The 23,151-nt window shown below is 41.0% G+C and overlaps 1 protein-coding gene across 11 annotated transcripts in view; it reads left to right on the forward strand.

The window, feature by feature from the left end:
* Positions 1-23,151, forward strand: part of SFI1 (SFI1 centrin binding protein) — a 98,072-nt gene that overhangs the window by 10,917 nt on the left and 64,004 nt on the right. For 10 of the 11 annotated variants that reach the window (XM_045066474.1, XM_045066441.1, XM_045066598.1 and 7 more), the window contains exons 2-5: positions 283-411; positions 10,889-11,062; positions 13,150-13,221; positions 22,249-22,359. In XM_045066474.1, coding sequence (XP_044922409.1) covers positions 389-411; positions 10,889-11,062; positions 13,150-13,221; positions 22,249-22,359 — 380 coding nt within the window. In that variant the 5' untranslated portion in view covers positions 283-388. The remainder of the gene's footprint in view (positions 1-282; positions 412-10,888; positions 11,063-13,149; positions 13,222-22,248; positions 22,360-23,151) is intronic. The other variant, XM_045066630.1, reaches the window with a different exon arrangement.

A 23,151-nucleotide genomic window follows, 5' to 3' on the forward strand; every position in this document is an offset into this window, starting at 1 on the left:
TAGGAAATCTAGGCCTCTCCTAGTGTTCTTAAAAAGGGAAGTTGGAGGTCTTAGAGCATCACTGGGACAAGAAAAATGAACCAGTTATAGCCTTTTGAGTGTCATCCTCTTTCCTCCCAGTTTCCTTTCTTATAAAATAACTTTTTAAAAATGCATTAAAAAATTTCAGAGACTTGCCATGTTCATCTAGTGTTGAATTAGGAGGAAATTAGGAGCTAGCATGTAGCTGTTCGGAAATATGGCTCAGATAATTTACTCCCCTTTTCCCTCTTTCTCTTACAGTTAGAAGGGGAAGATAAAAGACTTTTTGATTCATGAAGAACCTGCTCACTAAGAAGTGTGTATCAAGCCGTTGCCGAATTTCCATCAGAAAAGAAGTAAGCAGAGAATGCAGAGGAAGATAGACTCCAGGTGAGTGATAGGACTTGATAAAAAAAGGTAACTGAAATTGTGGCCCATATAAAAACCTGTAAACATTTTGTGTGTAAAAATGATAATAAAAAAAGTGGTTTCTGCCTCAATTGTGAGTGGTGAGAAAGGAACTTTGGGTAAGGATTTTTTTGTTGATATTTTGGGTTTCTCATCTAGAGTATAATTAATGTACATTTCATACCTAATGTTACAGTTCAAAACGATTTTGTTCCATTTTGAGAGTGTGGGAATATCCATCATTAAAATTATGATTTTGAGCAAGAATGGGGGTGGTTTTGCTGAGATTGAAAGTTCCTTTTTTTTCCCTACCCACAAATGCTTTATTGAATTCAGTTGCAGATGTGTATCTAAAATGCTGTGAAAGGAGTGACAGCCTCAGACCATGGGCAGCTGCTAATAGCTTTCATAATATTTTATGTTCTCTGAAATTGCTTAGAAAATTTTAAGTGAGCCAGTGGCAAAAATAATGATGAATGTCAGGCTCCCTTCTTAATGGGGAGTCTGCTTCTCACTCTGTCCCTACCCCCTGCTCATGCTCACTCACTCTCTGTCATAAATAAATAAAATCTTTATTTTTTATTTTTTAAAAGACTTTATTTATTTGTCAGAGAGAGAGAGTACATAAACAGGGGGAGCAATAGGCAGAGGGAGAAGCAGGTTCCCCACTGAGCAGGGAGCTGGATATGGGACTCGATCCCAGAACCCTGGGGTCATGGATGACCTAAGCCTAAGGCAGACGCCTAACTGACTGAGCCACTCGGGCATCCCTACATAAAATCTTTAAAAAAGAAATACTGATGGGGGCGCCTGGGTGGCTCAGTGGGTTAAAGCCTCTGCCTTCGGCTTGGGTCGTGATCGAGCCCCACATCGGGCTCTCTGCTCTGCGGGGAGCCTGCTTCCTCCTCTCTCTCTGCCTGCCTCTCTGCCTACTTGTGGTCTCTCTCTGTCAAATAAATAAATAAAATCTTAAAAAAAAAAAAAAGAAAAGAAATACTGATGAACATAATGATCAGAAGGGGGGCCCAAGACCATGGCCCAGATGTTCAGGCACTTGGTGATGGAGGCATAGGCCTGGGTCCCAGTCACATCACCTACCGTCTTCTGGTCATTAGACTTCATGGAGTAGGTGCATGCTATGAAGCCCAGGAAGCACAAGTTCATGACGATTCTGTTGAAGAGGGACTGGGCAGTGTGATTGGGCAATGACATCTTGCTGTGGGTGTTGATCATGGTAGTTGCCATGGGAGCTGATCTCTAGGACTCCCGGAGTACAGCCACTTTATGTTCCTCCTTGAGCATCTCATAGGTTGTGGGGATACCAGTGTGGCGCCACGAAAGAAGCACTGGGAATTGTGGTTTGTGGTGCATGGTAGAGCAGCTCTGGGCCCTCCATTTCCTCAGTAGTTTTGATTTCTCCAAAGAGTCCTTTTTTGGTGTTTGGGACATCCTGAGGTTGGAAGTTCTAACACCAAAGGCTGACTGGATGTTGGATCTTTCTCCTGCTTTTAACCATGGTTACTTTTAGCCCAGATGAAGGTTCTTTTGATTCCAAATAGCAGAATCCAACTCTAGCTAGCCTTGACAGAGGGAAGGAATTTAGAAGAAAGAGTGCAGTTTACTAGCAGACCTCAGACTCACAGGGGTGGGTATATGGCTTATAGCTGGCCAGTCATGAGTGTCCCACTACCCTGGGCACGGTGATTGGTTCAGGGTTGGGCACGTGACTGCAGAGGCTAATCAGGGTTTGTTTGTTTCTTTGTCCCCACCCCACCCCCAAAGCTGAGACAGCCATTTAAAGTGAGGGTTGCTCTCTATTGCTGAGGTTGCTGGGGCAGCTGTTATAGCATCCACCAAGCAGAGGCAACAGAACCTTGTGCTGGTAAGCAGGTCAGCACATTGAGAGAAGCAGGAAGATCTAACAATGCTGAGACACCAGTTCTGGCTCTTAAAGATCTACTGCAGAATTCTTCCAGAGTGCAAGAGCTAGGGAATTACCTCTTTGTGCTGGATATCTAATCTCCACTCACTGCAAGAAATTAGCCAAAGAGGAGCTCAGCAGGAGGTATGAGGGAGGGAGAAGAATGAGGCCAGAGTATTTATTCCCTTGGCTCCCACCTTGGAAGATATTTTGGGTTGGCTGTGTCCCTCCCCTGAAGCTCACAGAGCACCTTGTAAAGCAACAGACTCTGACTCTCCTTCTGTGATCTGGTAGTTATTTCCTTTTCTTGTCCCTTTGGGCCTAGAGGTGGCACCAGCTTAGCCTCTACTAGCTTCAGGTTCCTGCACTTTCCCTTGTGGTTCCTCTATACCCACACCTTTGTAAATATGCCATCCTCAGATTATCCTGTTGTTAATATATCATCAGTTTTCTTTGGGAATCTTGGGAATTTTTATCATGACCAGTGTTAGATTTTGTCAAATGGTGTTTCTGCATCTCAAAATGATCTTATGGTTTTTGTCCTTTATTAATAGGGTATATTACATTGATTTTCAGATGTTAAACTAACCTTGCATTCCTAGGATAAATCCAGCCTAGTGCATGGTGTTTTTTGTATGGTTCTTCTACGTTGGATTTGGTTTACTAATATATTTTGAGGAATTTTGTGCTAACAGTTCTGTTTATTAACTATTGGTGTGTGTGTGTGTGATTTTTTTTTAAAGATTTATTTGAGAGAGAACACCAGTGGGGAGGAGCAGAGGGAGAGGGAGAAGCAGACTCCCCGGTGAGCAGGATCCCGGGACTCCAGGATCATGACCTGAGGCTGAAGGCAGACACTTAACCAACTGAGCCACCCATGTGCCCCATTGTGTGTGTATTTTTGTCTGTCTTTGGTATCAGGGTCTGATACTGGCTCAAAGAATGAATTTGCAAGTGTTCCTTCCACCTTTTTTTTTCTGGAAGAATTTATAGAGTGTTGTCATCATTTATTTTTAAAATATTTGGTAGAGGGACACCTGGGTGGCTCAGTGGGTTAAGTGGCTGCCTTCGGTTCAGGTCATGATCCCAGCGTCCTGGGATCGAGTCTTGTATCGGGCTTCTTGCTCAGCAGGGAGCCTGCTTCTCCCTTTGCCTCTGCTGCCCCTCTGCCTGCCTGCGTGCTGTCTCTCTCTCTCTCTTTCTCTCTCTGACAAATAAATACATAAATAAATAAAATTTTTAAAATATTTGATAGAATTCATCAGTGAAGCCATCTGGACCTGGGCTTTTCTTTGTAGGAAACATTTTAATTACTAACTCAATTTCTTCACTTGTTATAGGTCTGTTCAGAGTTTCTACTTCTTTTTGAGCCAATTTTGGTAATTTGTGTTTTTCTGAGAATGTGTTCATTTCATCTCAGTTATTTAATTTGTTGGCAGAGAGTTCATAGTATTCCTTTATATTTTTTTTATAATAAAATAGACTTTATTTCAACTTATGAAAAATTGGTGGTAATGTCCTCTCTTTCATTCCTATTGTTAGTAACTTGCTAAAGGGTTGTCAGTTTTGTTGAATGACCCTTACTGTTGTTACACTCTTTTTTCCTTATTCCAATTTGAATTGGATTCTTACTGCTTACAATAAGAATTTATGGAATTATTCCAATTAAGAATTATTATAATATATAAGAATTATATTATTATACATGTAATACATTTTAATATTATATTATTATATTACAATATATAAGAATTATTCCAATTTGAGTTGGATTCTTTTTGCTTGCAACCTATGATACTAACACAGAAATTTTTTGTGGCATTCCTTGGGCAAGGTAGAAGCCAGGGTATAGTGGGAGGGACCTATCTAGCAGTTGTTTGGACCCTTCCTTCTCAGTGATGCCATATTGGTGCTTCAGACCAACTACTGTTCAGTCTGTGTCTCAGCTCCAAATTCAGTCCTGGGTGGACGAATCTGGTTGGTCTAGCATGAGTCAGATTTCTCCTCCTGCTCTAATCCATCAGGACTTGGAGAAAGGTCATGGAGTTCCAGCATGGCTGCTGAGGTCTGCCCCAGCTGATCCTTGAAAAGGGATCCTTGAAAGCTGAATCAGCACCCTGACAGTGTTTCCAATGTGATCTGACCCTTCAGGCCTGCCTCATTATATCCTCCAAAGCAAATTAACTATGGCTTAAAATGAAGCTCTGTAGCCTCTAACTCTGATATATTTTCCCCAATTGCTTTACGGCTTTAGATGTGGGACCTTGAGAACAGAATGTATTTGCTTAAAAAAAATTTAAACTGTTAGCACAGTTTAGATTCAGAAAGGTACATAAAATATACTGTTTATTATATCATTTTGAAACAAACATGGAACCATCACACCGTAAAGAAATAGTGTATTGTCAACACCTCAGAAATACCTTTTTCTGTATTCTTTCCTAATCACACCCACTTCTTCTCTAGAGTAAACCAGTGTCCTACCTTAATAGTAATCACTTTTGCAAATTTCTTTATATTCATTTTTATTCTTTTTATTAAGATTTTATTTCTTTATTTGACAGGGAGAGATAAATCACAAGTAGGCAGAGAGGCAGGCAGAGAGAGAGGAAACAGGCTTCCCACCAAGCAGAGAGCCCGATGCGGGGCTCCATCCCAAGACCCGGAGATCATGACCTGAGCCAAAGGCAGAGACTTAACCCACTAAGCTACCAAGGTGCCCCTTCATTTTTTTTTTAAGATTTTATTTATTTATTTGACAGACAGAGATCACAAGTAGACAGAGAGGCAGGCAGAGAGAGAGAGGGAAGCAGGCTCCCTGCTGAGCAGAGAGCCCAATGCGGGGCTCGATCCCAAGTCCCAAGTCCCTGAGCCGAAGGCAGCGGCTTAACCCACTGAGCCATCCAGGCACCCTCCTAACAGCTTTTAAATATGCAGTACAATTATTAACTATATCATCACATGACCTACTTCTTTTATAAATGGCAGTTTGTAGCATTTGACTCCTTCACCCACTTTGATCATCCACCCCCACCCCTGCCTTTGGCAACCGCCAGTCTGTTCTCTGTGCCTGTAAGCTTGTTATTTTGTTCTGTTTTAAACTTCTACATATAAGGGAGAACATATGATATTTGTCTTTCTCTGTCTGACTTGTTTCATTTAGCACAGTGCCCTCAAGGTCATTCATGTTGTTGCAAATGGCAGGATTTCATTCCTTTTTATGGCTGAAGAATATGCTATTGTACATATATACCACATTTTCTTTATCCATTCACTTGTCAGCGGACACTTAGGTTGTTTGTCTTGGCTATTGTAAATAATGCCACAGTGAACATGGGCATGTGTATATCTTAGGGTTAGTATTTTTTTTTCTTCTTCAGGTAAATCCCCAGAAGTGTGGATCATATGTAGGTCTCTTTTTAATTTTTGAGAAGCCTCCTTATTATTTTCCACAGTGCCTACATCAGTTTGCATTCCCATGAATAGTATATAAGGGCTCTCTTTTCCCCACATCCTTGCCAACAGTTGTTATTGCTTGTGTTTTTGATATAGCCATTCTCACAGGTGTGAGGTGGTATCTCCTTGTGGTTTTGATGTGCGTTTCTCTGATGATTGGGGATAGTAAGCATCTTTTCATGCACGTACCTGTTCACCATGTGTATGTCTTCTTTGGAAACATGTCTATTCAGATGTTCTGCCCATTTTTAAATTGGATTATTTGTGTTTTTTTGTTATTAAGTTGTAGGAATTCTTTATATTGTTTGGATATTAACCCCTTATCAGAATGATTTGCAAATATTTTCTTTCACTCAGTAGATGGCTTTTTCATTTTGTTGATTATTTCCTTCACTGTGCAGAAGCTTTTTAGTTTTAGCTCCCTGTGTTGATTTTTGCTTTTGTTGTCTTTGCTTTGGTGTCAAATCCAAAAAAATCAGCACTGAGACCAATGTCAAGGAGCTTACTATCTACATTTTCTTCTAGGAGTTTTATGGTTCCAGGTCTTACATTCAAGTCTTTCATTTCTTTTGAGTTAATTTTTTTTTTAAGATTTATTTATTTGACAGACAGAGTTCACAAGTAGGCAGAGAGGGAGGCAGAGAGAGAGGGAGAAAGCGGCTCCCTGCTGAGCAAAGAGACCAATGTGGGGCTCAATCCCAGGACCCTGAGATCATGACCTGAGCCGAAGGCAGAGGCTTTAACCCACTGAGCCACCCATCTTATGATGTAAGATAGAGGCCCAGTGTTATTCTTTTGCATGTAGCTGTCCAGTTTTCTCAATACCATTTATTGAAGAGACTGTCCTTTCCCTACTGTGTATATTCTTGGTTCCTTTATTATAAATTAATTGACTACAAACTTGAGTTGATTTCTAGGCTCTCTATTCTGTTTCATTGGTCTGTGTATCTTTTTATGCCAATGCCATACTGTTTTGATAACTATAGCTTTGTAATATAGTTTGAAATCAGGGAAAATGGTGCCTCCAGCTTTGCTTTTTCTCAAGATTGCTTTGGCTCTCCAGGGTCTTGGTTCTACACATACTTTAGGATTATTTGTTCTATTTCTGTGAAAAATACCACTGCAATTTTGATAAGGGTTACATTGAATCTATAGATGGCTTTGGGTAGTTTGGATATTTTAACAATATTGATTCTTCTAATCCATGACATGGAATATTTGAGGTGACTTTATAGAATATAACCTGTGAATAACAAGAATCAACTGTATATATGTATTTTTTTAATTTTTATTAATTTATTTGACAGACAGAGATCACAAGTAGGCAGAGAGGCAGGCAGAGAGAGGAAGGGAAGCAGGCTCCCTGCTGAGCAGAGTCCAATGTGGGGCTCGATCCCAGGACCCTGGGATCATGACCTGAGCCGAAGGCAGAGGCTTTAACCCACTGAACCACCCAGGCGCCCTGTATATATATTTTTGATACTGCTTTTGTGTAGAATAGTCTTGCTAGATTCTTACAAATTTTGATAACTTACCTGTAGATTCTTTGGGATTTTCCACATGCATAATCATGTCATATGCAAAATGACACTTTATTCCCCCTTTGCCAATCTTTAGGACTATAATTTTTCTTTTTTGCTTTGCTCTGCCAGCCAGGACCTTCAGTACATTGTATAGAAGTGGTCTTACATGTCTTGTTCATAATCTCAAAGGGGAAAGCTATGAGTTTCAGTTGATACCTGCATATTCATATACTGATTCATATGAATATATTTATATTCACATTTTCAGTATGGTATCTGCGTAAGTTTTTCTTAGATAGCCCTTATCAGATTAAGGTTTCTCTTCTGAGAACCTTAAACCTTAGTTTAAGACTTTTTGTCATGAATGGATATTGAATATTTTTTAATCAACTATCTTTTCTCCATCTATTGAAATGATTATTTGTCTTTATGGTTGATTTTTCTAATGGTAACCTTCCCTTTCTGGAATTAAGCCTCCATTATATTGTATTATACTTTTTCTGTGTTGCTGACTTGAGTTAGCTAATATTTTGTTTAGATTTTTACATCTGTATTCATTAGTGAGATGTAAATTTTTCTTTCTTAAAATTTCCTGGTTAGGTTTTGTATTAAGGTTATGGCTAGTCTCCTAAAACCATGTGGTTTTATACAGATCTGGGTGTGTAGTGTTCTTTTTTAAAAAAGAAATCTGAGGGGGGTGCCTTAGTTGTTTGAGTGTCTGACTCTTGATTTTGGCTCAGGTCATGATCTCAGGGTTGTGAGATTAAGTCCCATGTCAGGCTCTGTGCCGAGTGCTGTGTGCAGAACCTGCTTGAGGTTCTCTCTCCCTCTTCCTCTGCTCCTCCCCTGTTCTCTCTGTGTCTTTTTCTCTCAAATAGAATAGAACAGAATAGAAAAAGAATTCCTTTGATAGTTTATGTGAGATTGTCATGAATTTTTCCTATCATTTTGGTGGAACTTGACAGGAAGACCATCAAGGCCTGGATATTTCATTGCAAGAAGGTTTTTACTACTGTTTATTTTTGCTAATGGTTACTGGACTGTTCACATTTTATACTTCTTGTGCAGTTTTTGTTAAGTTTTGTTTTTCTAGCTACTTATCCATTTTATCTATATTTTCACATTTATTTTTATCAAGTTATTTACAATATCTCTTTGCATTTCTAATGATGTGTTTCCTTTTCCCCCCAATACTGGTTTTTGGCCTTCTTTTTAAGAAGAGATTCTTGAGCAGTTTCATTGACTATTTGTCAGCTTTATTAGTGTTTTTTAAAAACTCACTTTCCTTTTTGCTCTTCTCTGCTATGTTTTCCATTCATGTGAAAAAGAATAAACATTGCAGGCCTGAGACTGCTATTCTTAGAAAGTCCTGCTTACAAGGTAGGTCCTTGACTGGTGTCTAGAGACTTAGATTTCAGGATGGTTCTCACCGTTCCCACTGATAAGGGTAGTTAACTGTGCTAACAATGTAGTTTATACTGAGCACCAGCTTTCTTTCTAGGAATCTAGAATTTTGGTATGTGATAGGAAGAGGGTGCCAATAGGACCAGCCCCCATAAGAACTTTGGCCACTGAGTCTCTGATAAACTTCCCTGGTAGATGACATTTCATATGTGTTCACATAATTGAGTGCTGGGGGAATTAAGGGTATTCTTTTTTTTTTTTTAACGTTTGTTCCTGCATTTTATTTTTTTTCCCTTTTAAAAAAATTTTTTTATTAACATATAATTTATTATTAGTCCCAGGGGTACAGGTCTGTGAATCGCCAGGTTTATACACTTCACAGCACTCACCATAGCACATAACCTCCCCAGTGTCCATAACCCACCCTCTTTTCCCTACCCCCGTACCCCCGGCCCCCCTCAGTTTGTTTTGTGACATTAAGAGTCTCTTATGGTTTGTCTCCCTCCTGATCCCACCTTGTTTCATTTATTTTTTTCCTACCCCCCAAGCCTCCCAAGTTGCCTCTCAACTTCCTCACATCAGGGAGATCATATGATAATTGTCTTTCTCTGATTGACTTATTTTGCTAAGCATAATGCCCTCTAGTTCCATCCACGTTGTTGCAAATGGCAAGATTTCATTTCTTTTGATGGCTGCATAGTATTCCATTGTGTGTGGTGTGTGTGTGTGTGTACCACATCTTCTTTATCCATTCATCTTTTGATGGACATCTAGGTTCTTTCCATAGTTTGGCTATTGTGGACATTGCTGCTATAAACATTCAGGTGCACGTGCCCCTTTGGATCACTATGTTTGTATCTTTAGGGGAAATACCCAGTAGTGCAATTGCTGGGTCGTAAGGTAGCTCTATTTTCAACTTTTTGAGGAACCTCCATGCTGTTTTCCAGAGTGGCTGCACCAGCTTGCATTCCCACCAACAGTGTAGGAGGGTTCCCCTTTCTCCACATCCTTGCCAGCATCTGTCATTTCCTGACTTGTTAATTTTAGCCATTCTGACTGGTGTGTGGTGATATCTCATTGTGGTTTTGATTTGTATTTCCCTGATGCCGAGTGATTTGGAGCACTTTTTCATGTGTCTGTTGGCCATCTGGATGTCTTCTTTGCAGAAATGTCTGTTCATGTCCTCTGCCCATTTCTTGCTTGGATTATTTGTTCTTCAGATGTTAAATTTGCTAAGCTCTTTATAGATTTTGGATATTAGCCCTTTATCTGATATGTCCTTTGCAAATATCTTCTCCCATTCTGTCAGTTGTCTTTTGGTTTTGTTAACTGTTTGCTATGCTGTGCAAAAGCTTTTGATCTTGATGAAGTCCCAATAGTTCATTTTTGCCCTGGCTTCCCTTGTGTTTGACGTTGTTCCTAGGAAGAAGTTGCTGCGGCTGAGGTTAAAGAGGTTGCTGCCTGTGTTCTCCTCAAGGATTTTGATGGATTCCTTTCTCACATTGAGGTCCTTCATCCATTTTGAGTCTGTTTTCATGTGTGGTATAAAGAAATGGTCCAATTTTATTTTTCTGCATGTGGCCGTCCAATTTTCCTAATACCATTTATTGAAGAGGCTGTCTTTTTTCCATCGGACATTCTTTCCTGCTTTGTCGAAGATTAGTTGACCATAGAATTGAGGGTCTATTTATGGGCTCTCTATTCTGTTCCATTGATCTACGTATCTGTTTTTGTGCCAGTACTGTGAAGTCTTGATGATGAATTAAGGGTATTCTATGTGGCTCCACTGGGAGAGGACTCTTGGAAGTATGCACCTGATTTGTCCCCTCCCCCTTTTCTCTTTACTGAATTTGCTTTGTGCCCTCTTGCTGTGATAAATCATAGCCTCAAGGGCAACTATATGCTGAGTTCTGTGAGTCCTTCTATCTAATCATCACTGAATCTACGGGGTAGCCTTGGGAATGTTTGGCTTACCATTGTGAATGGGAGGTATTTTTGTCAGAGATCGGGCTGCTTATTGTTCTTGAAGCATAGTTACTCTCAGTCAGTCTCATTTTGCTTATCTATTTAATTTCCCTTGTGCATCAAGAGATATTTGCATTACATGCAGAGATAATCTGATTCTCTCCTTTCCCCATTGCTCCTCAAATTTAAGGTCTCTTAAGGATGGTGCAGTTAAGAAAACTTATCCTCCAAAGGTACTGGCCAACCAGAAGTCTTCTGCCTTCTCTGGGATCCGGAGTGAGAAACCTTGGCCCACTCATCCAGTTCAGTATCCTGCCTCACATGGTTGGACCCGAAGGAACCGGTTACGAGAATTGCGTATCAGGTGAGCCTGCAAGTTGTCACCTGCCTGCAGTGGATTTTCCACTGTTCACTCTTCTTGGTTAAAATGAGGGGATGATTCTTATTCTCCTATCTCAATTAGTCGGAGACTTTGATGCCTACTCTTTGTGGCAGAATGTTCAGAAGAGAAGGATATTTAGGAATCTACAGACTTAAAGTCTGTCATTCTGTGTTTTCATTCCCATTCTCTAGTTGTACCCACAATGTATAAGCTATAAAGAGTCTTCCAGAAGAAGTCTAAACATAGTATAAGAAAAATTATCATTTTCCACTCCTCTTGATTAGGTCTATCAAAGGCATTTATTCATTCAGTGAAAAATTTTTTAAAAATTTTTTATTTATTTGAGGGGGAGAGAGAGAAGGAGAGCAAGAAAGCAGGAGCAAGGGGGAAGGGATGGAGGCAGAGGGAGAAGCAGACTCCTCACTGAGCAGGGAGCCCAATTCGGGGCTCGATCCCAGGACTCTGGGATCAGAACCTGAGCCAAAGGCAGACACTTAACCAACTGAGCCACTCAGGTGCCCTCAACAAAAATTTATCAGGCTTTCTCTTCCTGAAGACGTGGCATCCATCTCCTATGCAGCATCACGGACTTCCTCTGACCTCTGGTGAAGCCCAAGATTGTTACAAAGAGGACCAAGAAATTTATCTGGCACCAGATATGTCAAAATTAAACACAAATGGAAGAAACCCAGAGGCATTGACGGTAGGGTGCACAGAAGATTCAAGGGCCAGATCCTGATGCCCGGCATATGATACAGGAACAACAGGAATACCAAGCACATGCTGCCCATTGGTTTCTGGAAGTTCCTAGCCCACAGTGTCAGCTCTGCGATGTGCAATAAATCTTACTGTGTAGAGATTACTCCCAGTGTCTCCTCTAAGAAGCACAAAGCCACTGTGGAAAGAGCAGTCCAGCTGGCCATCAGAGCCACCAATCCCAATACCAAGCTTCACAATGAAGAAAATGAATAGATAGCTTATGTGCATATTTGTGTTAATAAAACCATCAAACTACCAAAAAAATTTATCAGGTGCCTACTTGGCCAGGTGTTGTGCTAGATGATGAGCATATAAGGTGAATAAGACATTTGTAATCCATGACCTCCCAAAGGCTTAAAATCATGTAGGCTTGACTGAGTGTTGAGTCCCACCAAGAAAACAGGATAAATGCTAGAAGATGAGAGGATGTAGTGCTGCAGGCCCACATGGGTAGAACAGCCCCGCTAGTGTAGCCAGAGGAAGTGGGCTTTAAGATGAGCCTTATATGGTAATGTATGAATAAGCCACATAAAGAGTAGGAAGAAGAAGAGTGTTCCAAGCTGAACCTGGAGACTAACTGGCCGAGACAAGCCACCTTTATTGTATGTGTACCAGGCGCTGTGCTAGGTACTTGAGATACTATAAGACTTGGTCCCCATTCTCAAGGGCTTATAGTGCAGAGGGAACAACAGGTCCCCTGTGAGCCGATTACTGTGATTTGGTGTCATAACATTATACTAAGGGTTGAATCAGGGTGTTGAGGGTACAAGGCTACTCACCGTGTTTGGATTGGGGAAGGTCCAGGAAGGCTTCCCTTAGGAGCAAGCATTGAAGGTGAACCTTGATAGGTAAGTGGGCATTTGCTAGGTGTTTTAGGTAGTAAGAATAATGTGAATAAAAGCATTTTCTTGTACTTGCTTCCTTTATTTCGACTCTGAAGTCTTCATTGACAAAAGACTTTATATTGAAAGTATTTTTTCAAAAATAATCGGCTTGGGGGTCACCTGGCTGGCTCAGTTGGTAAAGCATATGACTCTTGATCTCAGGGTTGTGAGTTAGAGCCCCACAATGAGGGTAGAGATTACTTATAAACATAAAAATAATGAAACAATCTGCTTGATCTTGGCTTTATAAATCTGTCCATCCTATGCGCTATTTGATGCAAGAATAGCTGTGATTCACCTTTTGACTCATGCTAGCATACCTCCCCATGGGACATTAATTTCCCCCTGCTTTCCAGAAAATTGATGAAATAAGTCAAATGGAATTTTAAAATGTGTATGTATATATCCTTTCTTTCCTTCTTTCAGATGCGTGACCAGAAAGTTCTTATATTTGTGGATTCGAATGACTTTTGGAAGAGTATTTCCCTCTAAAGCCAGGTAGTATTAGCTCAGAAAACCAAATTCCTCTGAGTTTATTCTAGGTTTTTGTTTTGTAGTAAGCCCATATGTAACCTTTGTTATGGCATGTGTTACATTCTCCTCCCCTCTCCCCCAGCCTCTAGCAGGCATATGATATAATGGTAACCTAACACGCCCTAGTTTGACCCAATGAGTGTATGAAGGAATCCTAAGTAAACCAGGGTAGCTAAGACCCTCTCTGAAAAAAAGGATTTGCCCAGAAGTAAATAATCTCTTTCATGGACTGACCACATTGACTTGATCTAGAACAGAACCGGGGGCGGGGGGAGTTGGCATTGGCAAGGGGAGTGAAATTTTAGTATAGAAAGTCCCTGTGCCGCCCCCCCCCTTCACTTTGTATGGGCCACTGCCCCCTACTGCGGGTTTGGTTAAAACTGCTTCAGCTGCAGCACAAAGAGCGAAAAGTGGATTGCACTGGGAGCCACCAGGGTCAGGGACCCATACAGGAGCCGGTGGGGTTGGAGACAAAGGGCCAGTGTAGGGTTTATTGCTAAGGAAAAATTGACAGCCATTGAGATGTAAGCATTTTTTTAAAAACAGAAATGTTGTGGGCTCTTAACCCCTCTACTCGTCCCTTATTACAACTTTTCTTTTTTCATTTTTCTGACATTGTGGCTTTCCTAATCTGGAACATCATCCAAGTCTCTTAAGCAAATTTGGCCTGTGGGTGTCCTCTGAAATCTTTGTATGCACCCTGTGGGGAGCCATGCTCTTCCCATCTCCTTTGTGTGTCTTTACCAGTCCCAGCCTCACAGGTTAGGCAGAGTTCACCTCTGCATTTCCTTCTTCTCCTGGACCTTGGCCCTGTCCTTTTTCACTTGCTTGGTAGCTTTTCAGTACCTACAAATAAAGTTGTTTTTAATTCAGTTGAATATTTTATTTATTACTCCACCCAAACTTTTATTCTTCTTTTAGTGACTGTCCTAAAGCATAAAATATATATGTTTAATTCATCAGTGTCTAATGTTAATAGGCTCTTTTGCCCTCTTCCCAAACAAGGCAAGGTCCTTAAAGCAACCTTTAACTCTGTCTGTCCCCTCTCCTGACTTGTATGCCCTTTCTGTGAGGTATTTTAATTCTGTTTATATTTGAAAATCTGTAAAACATTATTTTTTCTGGTTTTATACAGCTAATATTCACATATTTATCCTTCCTGTTTTTTTTCCCTGTGTCTCCAGTTTTCCATCTGTGATTATTTTCCTTATGTCCTTGGAACAGCCTGATAATTTGCATCAGAATAGATCTGCTTGTGATGAATTCTCTCAGATTTTGTCTAAAAATGTTTTTATTTCACTTTCGTTTTTGAGGGATATTTCACTGCATAGAGAAATCTAGGTTGCCAGTTTCTTCCCCAGCATTTTGAAGATAGTTCATTGTCTTATGGCTTCCATTTGTAAGTTGTTAGTCTAACTGTTGCTGGTTTGAAGATTCATTATCTTATTTTTCAGTTTTTTTTTTTTTATATTTTATTTATTTGCCAGAGAGAGAGAGGGAGAGAGAGCGAGCACAGGCAGGCAGAATGTCAGGCAGAGGCAGAGGGAGAAGCAGGCTCCCCGCTGAGCAAGGAGCCTGATGTGGGACTCGATCCTAGGACGCTGGGATCATGACTTGAGCCGAAGGCAGCTGCCCAACCAACTGAACCACCCAGGCGCCCTTTATTTTTCAGAGTTTTAATATGATATGCCTAGGTATGGATTTATTTTCTTAAAGTCCTTTAGTTCATTCTGAGATAATAGCTGACAGGGTTTTGTATTTTTGCTTTGTTTTGTGGACACATCTTTCTGGCATAGTTTCTTTGTCTATAGGCATGTTACTCTCCTTTTGCTTTCCCATAAAAATAACCTTGTGGAAGATTTGACCTCTTATTTTGTTGCTCCTTTTTATGTGGAATTGATCTTTCTGGCCTTTTTAGAATGAGGCAAGATCAGTTAACTTTCCTATTTCACAGAGCTCCCACTTCTGTCTCATTTGTAGTTATTTAAAGATATGGCAGCTTGCTCTATGGGATATCCTGGTTCTATTCCACTAAAACACTTGGTCTGATCCTCTCTTTCTTCATCTCTCATGCATCTCCTGCTCAATTTCTATTCTGCTGCCAGCAGGTTTTCCTCATTCTGAAGCTCTGGCCTAAAAGGGAGCCTGGCATGTTGGTTCTGAGACTAGGGGCAGGACTGCTCCAACTGTTTCAGTTCTGTCTATGTGAGCCTGGTAGTGGAGTGGAGAAAACTCCTCTCAGGTTCAGCTGCGAGTCTCAGATGGAGCCTTTACAATTTGCAGTGACCACTAATGGCTGTTTTGGGTTTTTTTTTCCCCCATTCTCAGGTTCCTTAGATGCCAACCTCCTTGTTCCTTCTTTCTCCTGTAGAAATGTTAAGACCATGCAGGTCTTTGTGGATGGTTTGTCTTCATCTGCTTGCATTTTGATTTTATGGGGATAACTTGTCCCATGGTTTTGTTGTAATTGGTACGTGAATTTTTGGTTTTGCTACATGGTTACTGTTCGTGTTTTATGGGGATTTAGAGACTGGAAACCTCTGTTGTCCTCTCCACTGTCTTCCCCAAGTTCTTTTCCTCTTCACTTTTATTTAACTTATTATTTGACCCATATTTATCTAGAAATGTTTGTTTAAGTAATGCCCATTTATAGTCCCAGTACTTGGGAAATGCTGATTATATTAGAAATTCATTCAGGGGTGTCTGGGTGGCTCAGTGGGTTAAGCCTCTGCCCTTGGCTCGGGTCGTGATCTCAGGGTCCCCATATCAGGCTCTCCACTTGGCAGGGAGTCTGCTCTCCCCGCCCCCCTCCTACTTGTGATCTCTGTCTGTCAAATAAATAAATAAAATCTTAAAAGAGTGGGGTTATGGACATTGGGGAGGGTATGTGCTTTGGTGAGTGCTGTGAAGTGTGTAAACCTGGCGATTCACAGACCTGTTCCCCTGGGATAAAAATATATGTTTATAAAAAGAAAAGAAAAGAAAAGAAATGCATTCAACTCTAAGTAAGAGAGAGACTGATAGTGTCTTTAACAAATTGGGATTTGCTTTTTCTTGTAAGCAGTCTGGAGGTTGGTGTTCATTTAGCTGCTCAGGGAGCCCATCAGAGACTCAGGCTCTTAGTACCTTTTGAGTTCATCATTTTTAACGTATTGGCCCTTTTTCCTCAGAGATGATACTGCATTGTTGCAAAATGACTGTTCTGTTTTACACAGGAAGGAATAAGGAAGGGTAGCGTCAGATCTCTCTTTTACTCAGGAAAATAAAACTTTCCTGGAAACCTTCAGTTGCGTTCTGTTTTTTGTTTTTTTTTGTTTTTTTTTAAAGATTTTATTTATGGGGCGCCTGGGTGGCTCAGTGGGTTAAGCTGCTGCCTTCGACTCGGGTCATGATCTCAGGGTCCTGGGATCGAGTCCCGCATCGGGCTCTCTGCTCAGCAAGGAGCCTGCTTCCCTCTCTCTCTCTGCCTGCCTCTCCATCTACTTGTGATTTCTCCCTGTCAAATAAATACATAAAATCTTTAAAAAAAAAAGATTTTATGTATTTATTTGATAGACAGAGATCGCAAGTAGGCAGAGAGGCAGGCAGAGAGAGAGGAAGGGAAACAGGCTCCCTGCTCAGCAGGGAGGCTCAATTGAGCCCCCTGACACAGGGCTCAGTTCCAGGACCCTGGGATCATGTGAGCCGAAGGCAGAGGCTTTAACCCACTGAGTCCCCCAGGTACTCCTCTGCTTCTGCCTCATTGTCTGAGCTATGTTACTGACTGCCTTTTGCTATAGAGGAGGCTGATAAAGAAACCTTTCCAGCTTCTGCACCAGATGACTGCGAGGAGGCAGCGGCTTGACAGTGGGTGTTGTGTTAGCCAGTGACCGATATCTGTTATACTGCTTTAAAATCATCCTGTTAGGGTGCCTGAGTGGCTCAGTGGGTTAAAGCCTCTGCTCAGGTCTTGATCCCAGGGTACTGGGATCAGGTCCCGAATCGGGTTCTCTGCTCAGCAGGGAGCCTGATTCTCTCTCTCTCTCTGCCTGCCTCTCTGCCTACTTGTAATCTCTCTGTCAAATAAAAAAATAAAATCATCCTATTACACTCTTTACTTTCTTTGCTCATGAGTGGTAGCAGGGCCTGGAGGGATGATACTGGACTAGAATTTGGGAGACCTGAGTTTGGGGCCTAGTCCAGGGCCTAGCTAATTATTTGACCTGGGGAAAAGTTATGGCTCTGGGCCTTAGTTTCTCAGATTGTAGAATGAGAGAGTAAGAATACTGCTTGTTCTCTAACATCTACCAGAATTAGAATTCTGATACTGTGTTGACTTAGAAATTTAGGGTGGGATGTTTTTGTTTTTTTCTTTAAGTTATAATCTCTTGTTATTTTATTATTATTATTATTATTATTATTTTCATTTTGTAATCTCTTTTTAAATCAAGTGAGTTGTTTGTTACTTTGGGGAAGATTGGGCATATTGATGTTTGCTTTTTTGTTTGTTTTCGTCTTTCTTTATGTTTTTCCTCACTTTTAAGAATATTAGAGGAGAATTAATTCATACCAGAAAATGCAGAATAATGCCCTTATGTTCTTGGAGATTGTTTAACTTTTATTAACTGGCATTGTTTTGTCATTAATAAACTGAACCAAAATGACCAAAAATAATGCAGTATATATCCATATATAAGGTAGTCTTAAATGTGAGGTAGTCACTTACTTTCCTGAAGAGAAGATCTGAACAGTTTTTTTTTAAGATTTTATTTATTTATTTGATAGAGAGAGAAAGATCAGAAGTAGGCAGAGAGGCAGGCAGAGAGAGGGGAAGGGAAGCAGGCTTCCCGCTGAGCAGAGAGCCCACTGAGGGGCTCGATCCCAGGACCCTGGGATCATGACCTGAGCAGATGGCAGAAGCTTTAACCCACTGAGCCACCCAGGTGCCCCCTGAACAGTTTTTTTGATTAATTTGAGAAGTAGGTAGAACAGTCATGTCCTTCTATGGTATTTAATTCATCAAGCTTTCTTCCTAAGATTTCTTAGCTAATGGCCTTGCTTCCTACTTTCTTGATAGAAACAACAGAAGAGGGGCACCTGGGTGGCTCAGTGGGTTAAGGCTCTGCCTTCGGCTCAGGTCATGATCCCAGGGTCCTGGGATTGAGCTCTGCATCGGGCTCCATACTTAGCAGGGAGTCTGCTTCTCCCTCTCCCTTTGCCACTGCTCATGTGCTTTCTGTCTCACTCACTCCTTCTCTCAAATAAATAAATAAATAAAATCTTTAAAGAAAGAAAGAAAGACACAGAGGAGACCAGCACAAGTTCCCTCCACCATATCTACCCACCGCCAACATCTTTCACTGTGCAAGCTGCTTTAGGTAGGTGAATTGTCCTTGCTCTCATCTGTGGCAAAATCCTTGGCTTTTGCACCGTTTTCTTTGTGCCTTCTCAAGGCCATTACCCAAGCAGTTTTTTTCTCTTCTGCATCAGTTTTTTGCCATTTACTAGGTCATTTGCACCAGCATATACCCTTATTTCTCTCAACCTGAAAAAAAAATCTCTTTGACCATACATCCTCCTGCAGCTAGCACCACCGTCTCTTTGCTCCCCTTTTACCTCAACTCCCCTGGCCTTACTCTGTCTCCAACACAGAGTATGGATTTGTAGTCTCTCTCAAATCCATCCCACTAGGCTTTAGACTGGCCCTCCACCAGAACTGTTTTCGATAAGGTCACTACATCATCTTTGCACTGCTTCCGTGGAACCTCACAACCGTGACCGTCTCATCAGCTCTCAGGATGATTCCCAAATATATACACCCCACCCAGACCTCTCCCCTTGTCCAGACTGCTACATATGTAACAATCTATTGTGTCTAATAGATTTCACAATTTAGTATGTTCAATCCAAAATCTAGATCATCCCCACAAACATCTCTCCCAAGTTTTCTCCTTCTGTTAATGGAAACTCCCATCTTTCCAGGAATTTAGGTCAGAAGCCTGGGAGTTACCTCTGACCTCTCTTACTCTCGCACACCCCAGTCTGCAATGCCAGTGCCGTAATTGTGGTGACTCAGTTTTCAAAATGTGTTCAAACTCCACCTCTGTTCAGAACCTCCAGTTATCATTGTGTCTCCCCTGAATGACCCCGGTGACTGCACTGGTCTCCTGCTTCCAGCCCTGTTCCAGTCAGTCTCTTCACGACAGGTATTCTGAATAGATCAAGTCCTGTCTCTCCTGTGCTCATGTGGCAGGTGGCTTCCCTACAGGCTGAGAGAGCGTAAAACTGTAGTCCTTACTTGGTGCATAACGCCAATCATCTTTTTGTTTCACCCATCTGTGGATTTTTTTTTTTTAATTTCTGCTGTCCTGTTTTAAATTTCCTGCATCTCATTTTGTTCTCTGAATATTTTTAAAAACATAGCACCCTGAAGGTTCTTAATTTTTTTAGGTTAATGTAGCAATTTGTTTTTAAGATTTTTGCTTATATTGTCTGTTTCTCCTGAGCCCCTTTTTCTCTGTTCTTTTGGTCACTGTCTCATATGGGAGCTTTTCCCTAAATGTCAAAAGACCCTTTTGTTGTCTGTTCATATTTAAGAGGTAAGCACTAAAATATTAATTTTGGAGGCTTTTCTGTGTATGCACAGGGACTTGTAAATTGAAGGCTTCGCTTTAGGTTTTTGAGGCAGAGACAAGACAGTTTCACTGGGGAGCCTCCAGCTGTCAATATCTAAAAGCCTTTTCCCTGGGAGCACCTGGGGGGCTCAATCGGTTAAGTGTCTGCCTTTGGTTCAGTTCATGATCCCAGGGTCCGGGGATCAAGCCCCAAAGTGGGCTCCCTGCTCTGCGGTGAGCCTTTTCTGTCTCCCTCCACTGCTCCCCCTGCTTGTGTGCATTCGCTCTCTCTCTCTCGCTCAAATAAATAAATGAAATCTTAAAAAATAATAATAATAAAAGCCTTTCCCTTAAATTGATCAATTTTCCCCAGAGGAGAGGAATCCTCCAAACTCCTTTTGGGTTGAGTGGCTTGGAGGCGGGTCTTGGTGGTTATAAGTTTGGCTCTAGGCAGAGGAGAGGGAATGGGGGTCTCACTGTTGTGTATGTGGACTCCGTTGAAGACCCTCTCCAGAGCTCTGCCTGGTATTCTGCAGTCCAGTGGCCCTCTTTTCAGCCTCTCCAGAGAGAAACCTGAGTCTCTGCTTGGGTAAAGAACAGGACCTGGGGCCTAACTGATTATGCCTGCCAACCATCCTATGTTTCCATCTCCAGCCAGGCTCCCCTGTTCCTGATGCCTCATGTTCCCTGCTTTTCTGTCTGTGCCACCAGCTGGGTGTGCCTCGATTCCTCTGCTTTCTCCGATCTGTTGATTCAGTTGCCCCTTGCCTGCCTGCTCTCTAGCATCTAAAATTTGTTGACATCTCTTGTCTATCATCGTTGCTCCTATTCTCTGTCATCGTGGGCTTACCCCTCAAAATATATGGGCTGTTATTTTATAAGGTTTGGGGAAGGAGGGAGGTAGGTGGACAGTAGTAGTTGATAGAAGGAAGTACATATACAAATGCAAGTGGTTCGTTTCCATTAAAATTTTTCTAAATCAGGGACGCCTGGGTGGCTCAGTTGGTTAAGCTGCTGCCTTCGGCTCCAGTCATGATCCCAGCGTCCTGGGATCGAGTCCCACATCGGGCTCCTTGCTTCGCGGGGAGCCTGCTTCTCTCTCTGCCTACCAGTCTGTCTGCCTGTGCTCGTGTGCTCTCTCTCTCTCTAACATATAAAATCTTTAAAAAAAAATTTTTTTTTATCTAAATCATGAACAGAGTTGTTGTTTTAAAAATTTTCAAATCTAGACATGTGTAATAGGAAACAGCAGTCTCCTGTAATCAATCTCTCCCTGAGAGATAAACACTGGTAATAGTTTGGTATACTGGAAACCTTTTCAGGCTTTTAATATGTATAATATAATCATTTATATATGTATACACAATGCATGCATGTACACATAGATGTTTTTATGTATGTATGCAAATATGTGTGCATACATTATATTTTATGTAGATATATGTAAATTTAGTATGTATTAATTCCAACATATGGGTACTGGAAGTAAAAAAATTAATTTTTATAAAAATGGTGTCATACATACTTTATGAGCTAGCTTTATCTTTTCACCTAACACCTTTCCTGGAACATCTCTCCATTTCAGTTGTACTTAGCTCTACTTCATTAAAAAATGACTAGAATGGCATTGATTGAATTTAACCTACCCCCCTTTGAGGGGCATTTCTTATAATTTTTTTTTTTTAGTTTTTATCACGAACAATAGTGAAGTGAATTTCCTTGTTTTTGCTAGCTAGAAGAAGCCATGAGTGGCGAGGAAGAAGGACACGTTAGTTAAAGGACACAGTTCTGCAGAACTGTGAATAGAAATTCAAAGTGACCAACAGGCACAGAGTTCTTGAGTTCTCAGTCACCTCATAGTGCCTGTTAGCATCAACGCAGTGTGCCATTGCTCTTACTTTCTTTCTAATCAACTTTTGCCCCTTTATTTCCTCTGCCTCTCTTTGGCTGTTTTTATAACTCCTCTGGCTAACTTTCAGTTAAACTAATATGTTGTGTTCCTGTAAGTACTAGGGATACCATTAGGCATTTGCTTATAATTTTTAATCTCCTGTATATGTAAATGGGAAGTGTAGCTACAGCTTTTTACTAATAAAAAATATTTTTTAGTCTGATGAAGGAAAACAAAAACTGGAGAATAATTCTTAACTTGGAAACTCAGAAAGTCAGATTTTTATTTTACTTTAACCTCTCTAATTGGTAAGATCTGGAGTATAACATTTTTTAGTTTTCTTTCTGATTTAAATAGTTCAAAGATTTTGGTCTAAAAAATGTGTTTTTATTCTATTCTGGTGTTGTCAAATAATGAGCCACACTTTTCTATGCTAAAGGCAATATGAAACTAATTTGGAAATAAATATCATAATCATGGATCTCTGATTTTCGTTTATTGCTGAAGGTTTTACTATGAGCAAAGAATACTTCGGAAGGCCTTTGAAGAATGGAAAGAAGAGTGGTGGGTTTTCCAGCGAGAGTGGAAACTCTGTGTTCGAGCAGACTGTCACTACAGGTCAGGTTTCATGTTATATGAAATTTTATTGATACACATTATTAAGTAGCTAATTGTTAGCATGTTTCTGGTCAAAAGGTGAGAGGTTTTTGATGTTTGTTTTCCAAAGATTCACTTATTTATTTGAGAGAGTGAGAAAAAGTGTGAGCAGAGAGAGAGGGGGAGAGAATCTCAGGCAGATTCCCCATTGAGCAGGAAGCCTGACATAGGACCCGATCCCATGACCTGAGTCAAAGTCAAGAGTCGGACACTCAGCCGATTTCCCCAAGAGGAAAAAAATTTTTGCCCCCAGTATTATAACATATAATTGACATATTATCACTGTATGAGTTTTAGATGTATAGTGTAAAGGTTTCACTTATGCAATGATTACCAGAGTAAGTTTAATTAACATCCATCATCTCATACAGACACAATAAAAAGAAATGGGAAAAAAAGAAAAGAGCTGGGTGGCTCATTCTGTTAGGCATCTGACTTTAGCTCAGGTCATGATCTCAGGGTCATGGGATCCCACTTGCACTGGGCTCCCTGTTCAGCAGGGAGTCTGTTTGTCCTTCTCCTTCTGCCCCTGCCCCCATTCGTTTTTTCTCTCTCTCTCTCTCTGTCTCTCAAATAAATAAATACAGGTTTTTTTATAAAACTTTTTTAGTTATAGGGGCGCCTGGGTGGCCCAGTGGGTTAAGCCGCTGCCTTCGGCTCGGGTCATGATCTCAGGGTCCTGGGATCGAGCCCCACATCGGGCTCTCTGCTCTGCGGGGTGCCTGCTTCCTCCTCTCTGCCTGCCTCTCTGCC

The sequence above is a fragment of the Mustela putorius genome, unplaced genomic scaffold (assembly GCF_011764305.1).
Source record: "Mustela putorius furo isolate JIRA1106 unplaced genomic scaffold, ASM1176430v1.1 tig00000081_pilon_pilon_pilon, whole genome shotgun sequence".
Classification (NCBI taxonomy): Eukaryota; Metazoa; Chordata; class Mammalia; order Carnivora; family Mustelidae; genus Mustela; species Mustela putorius.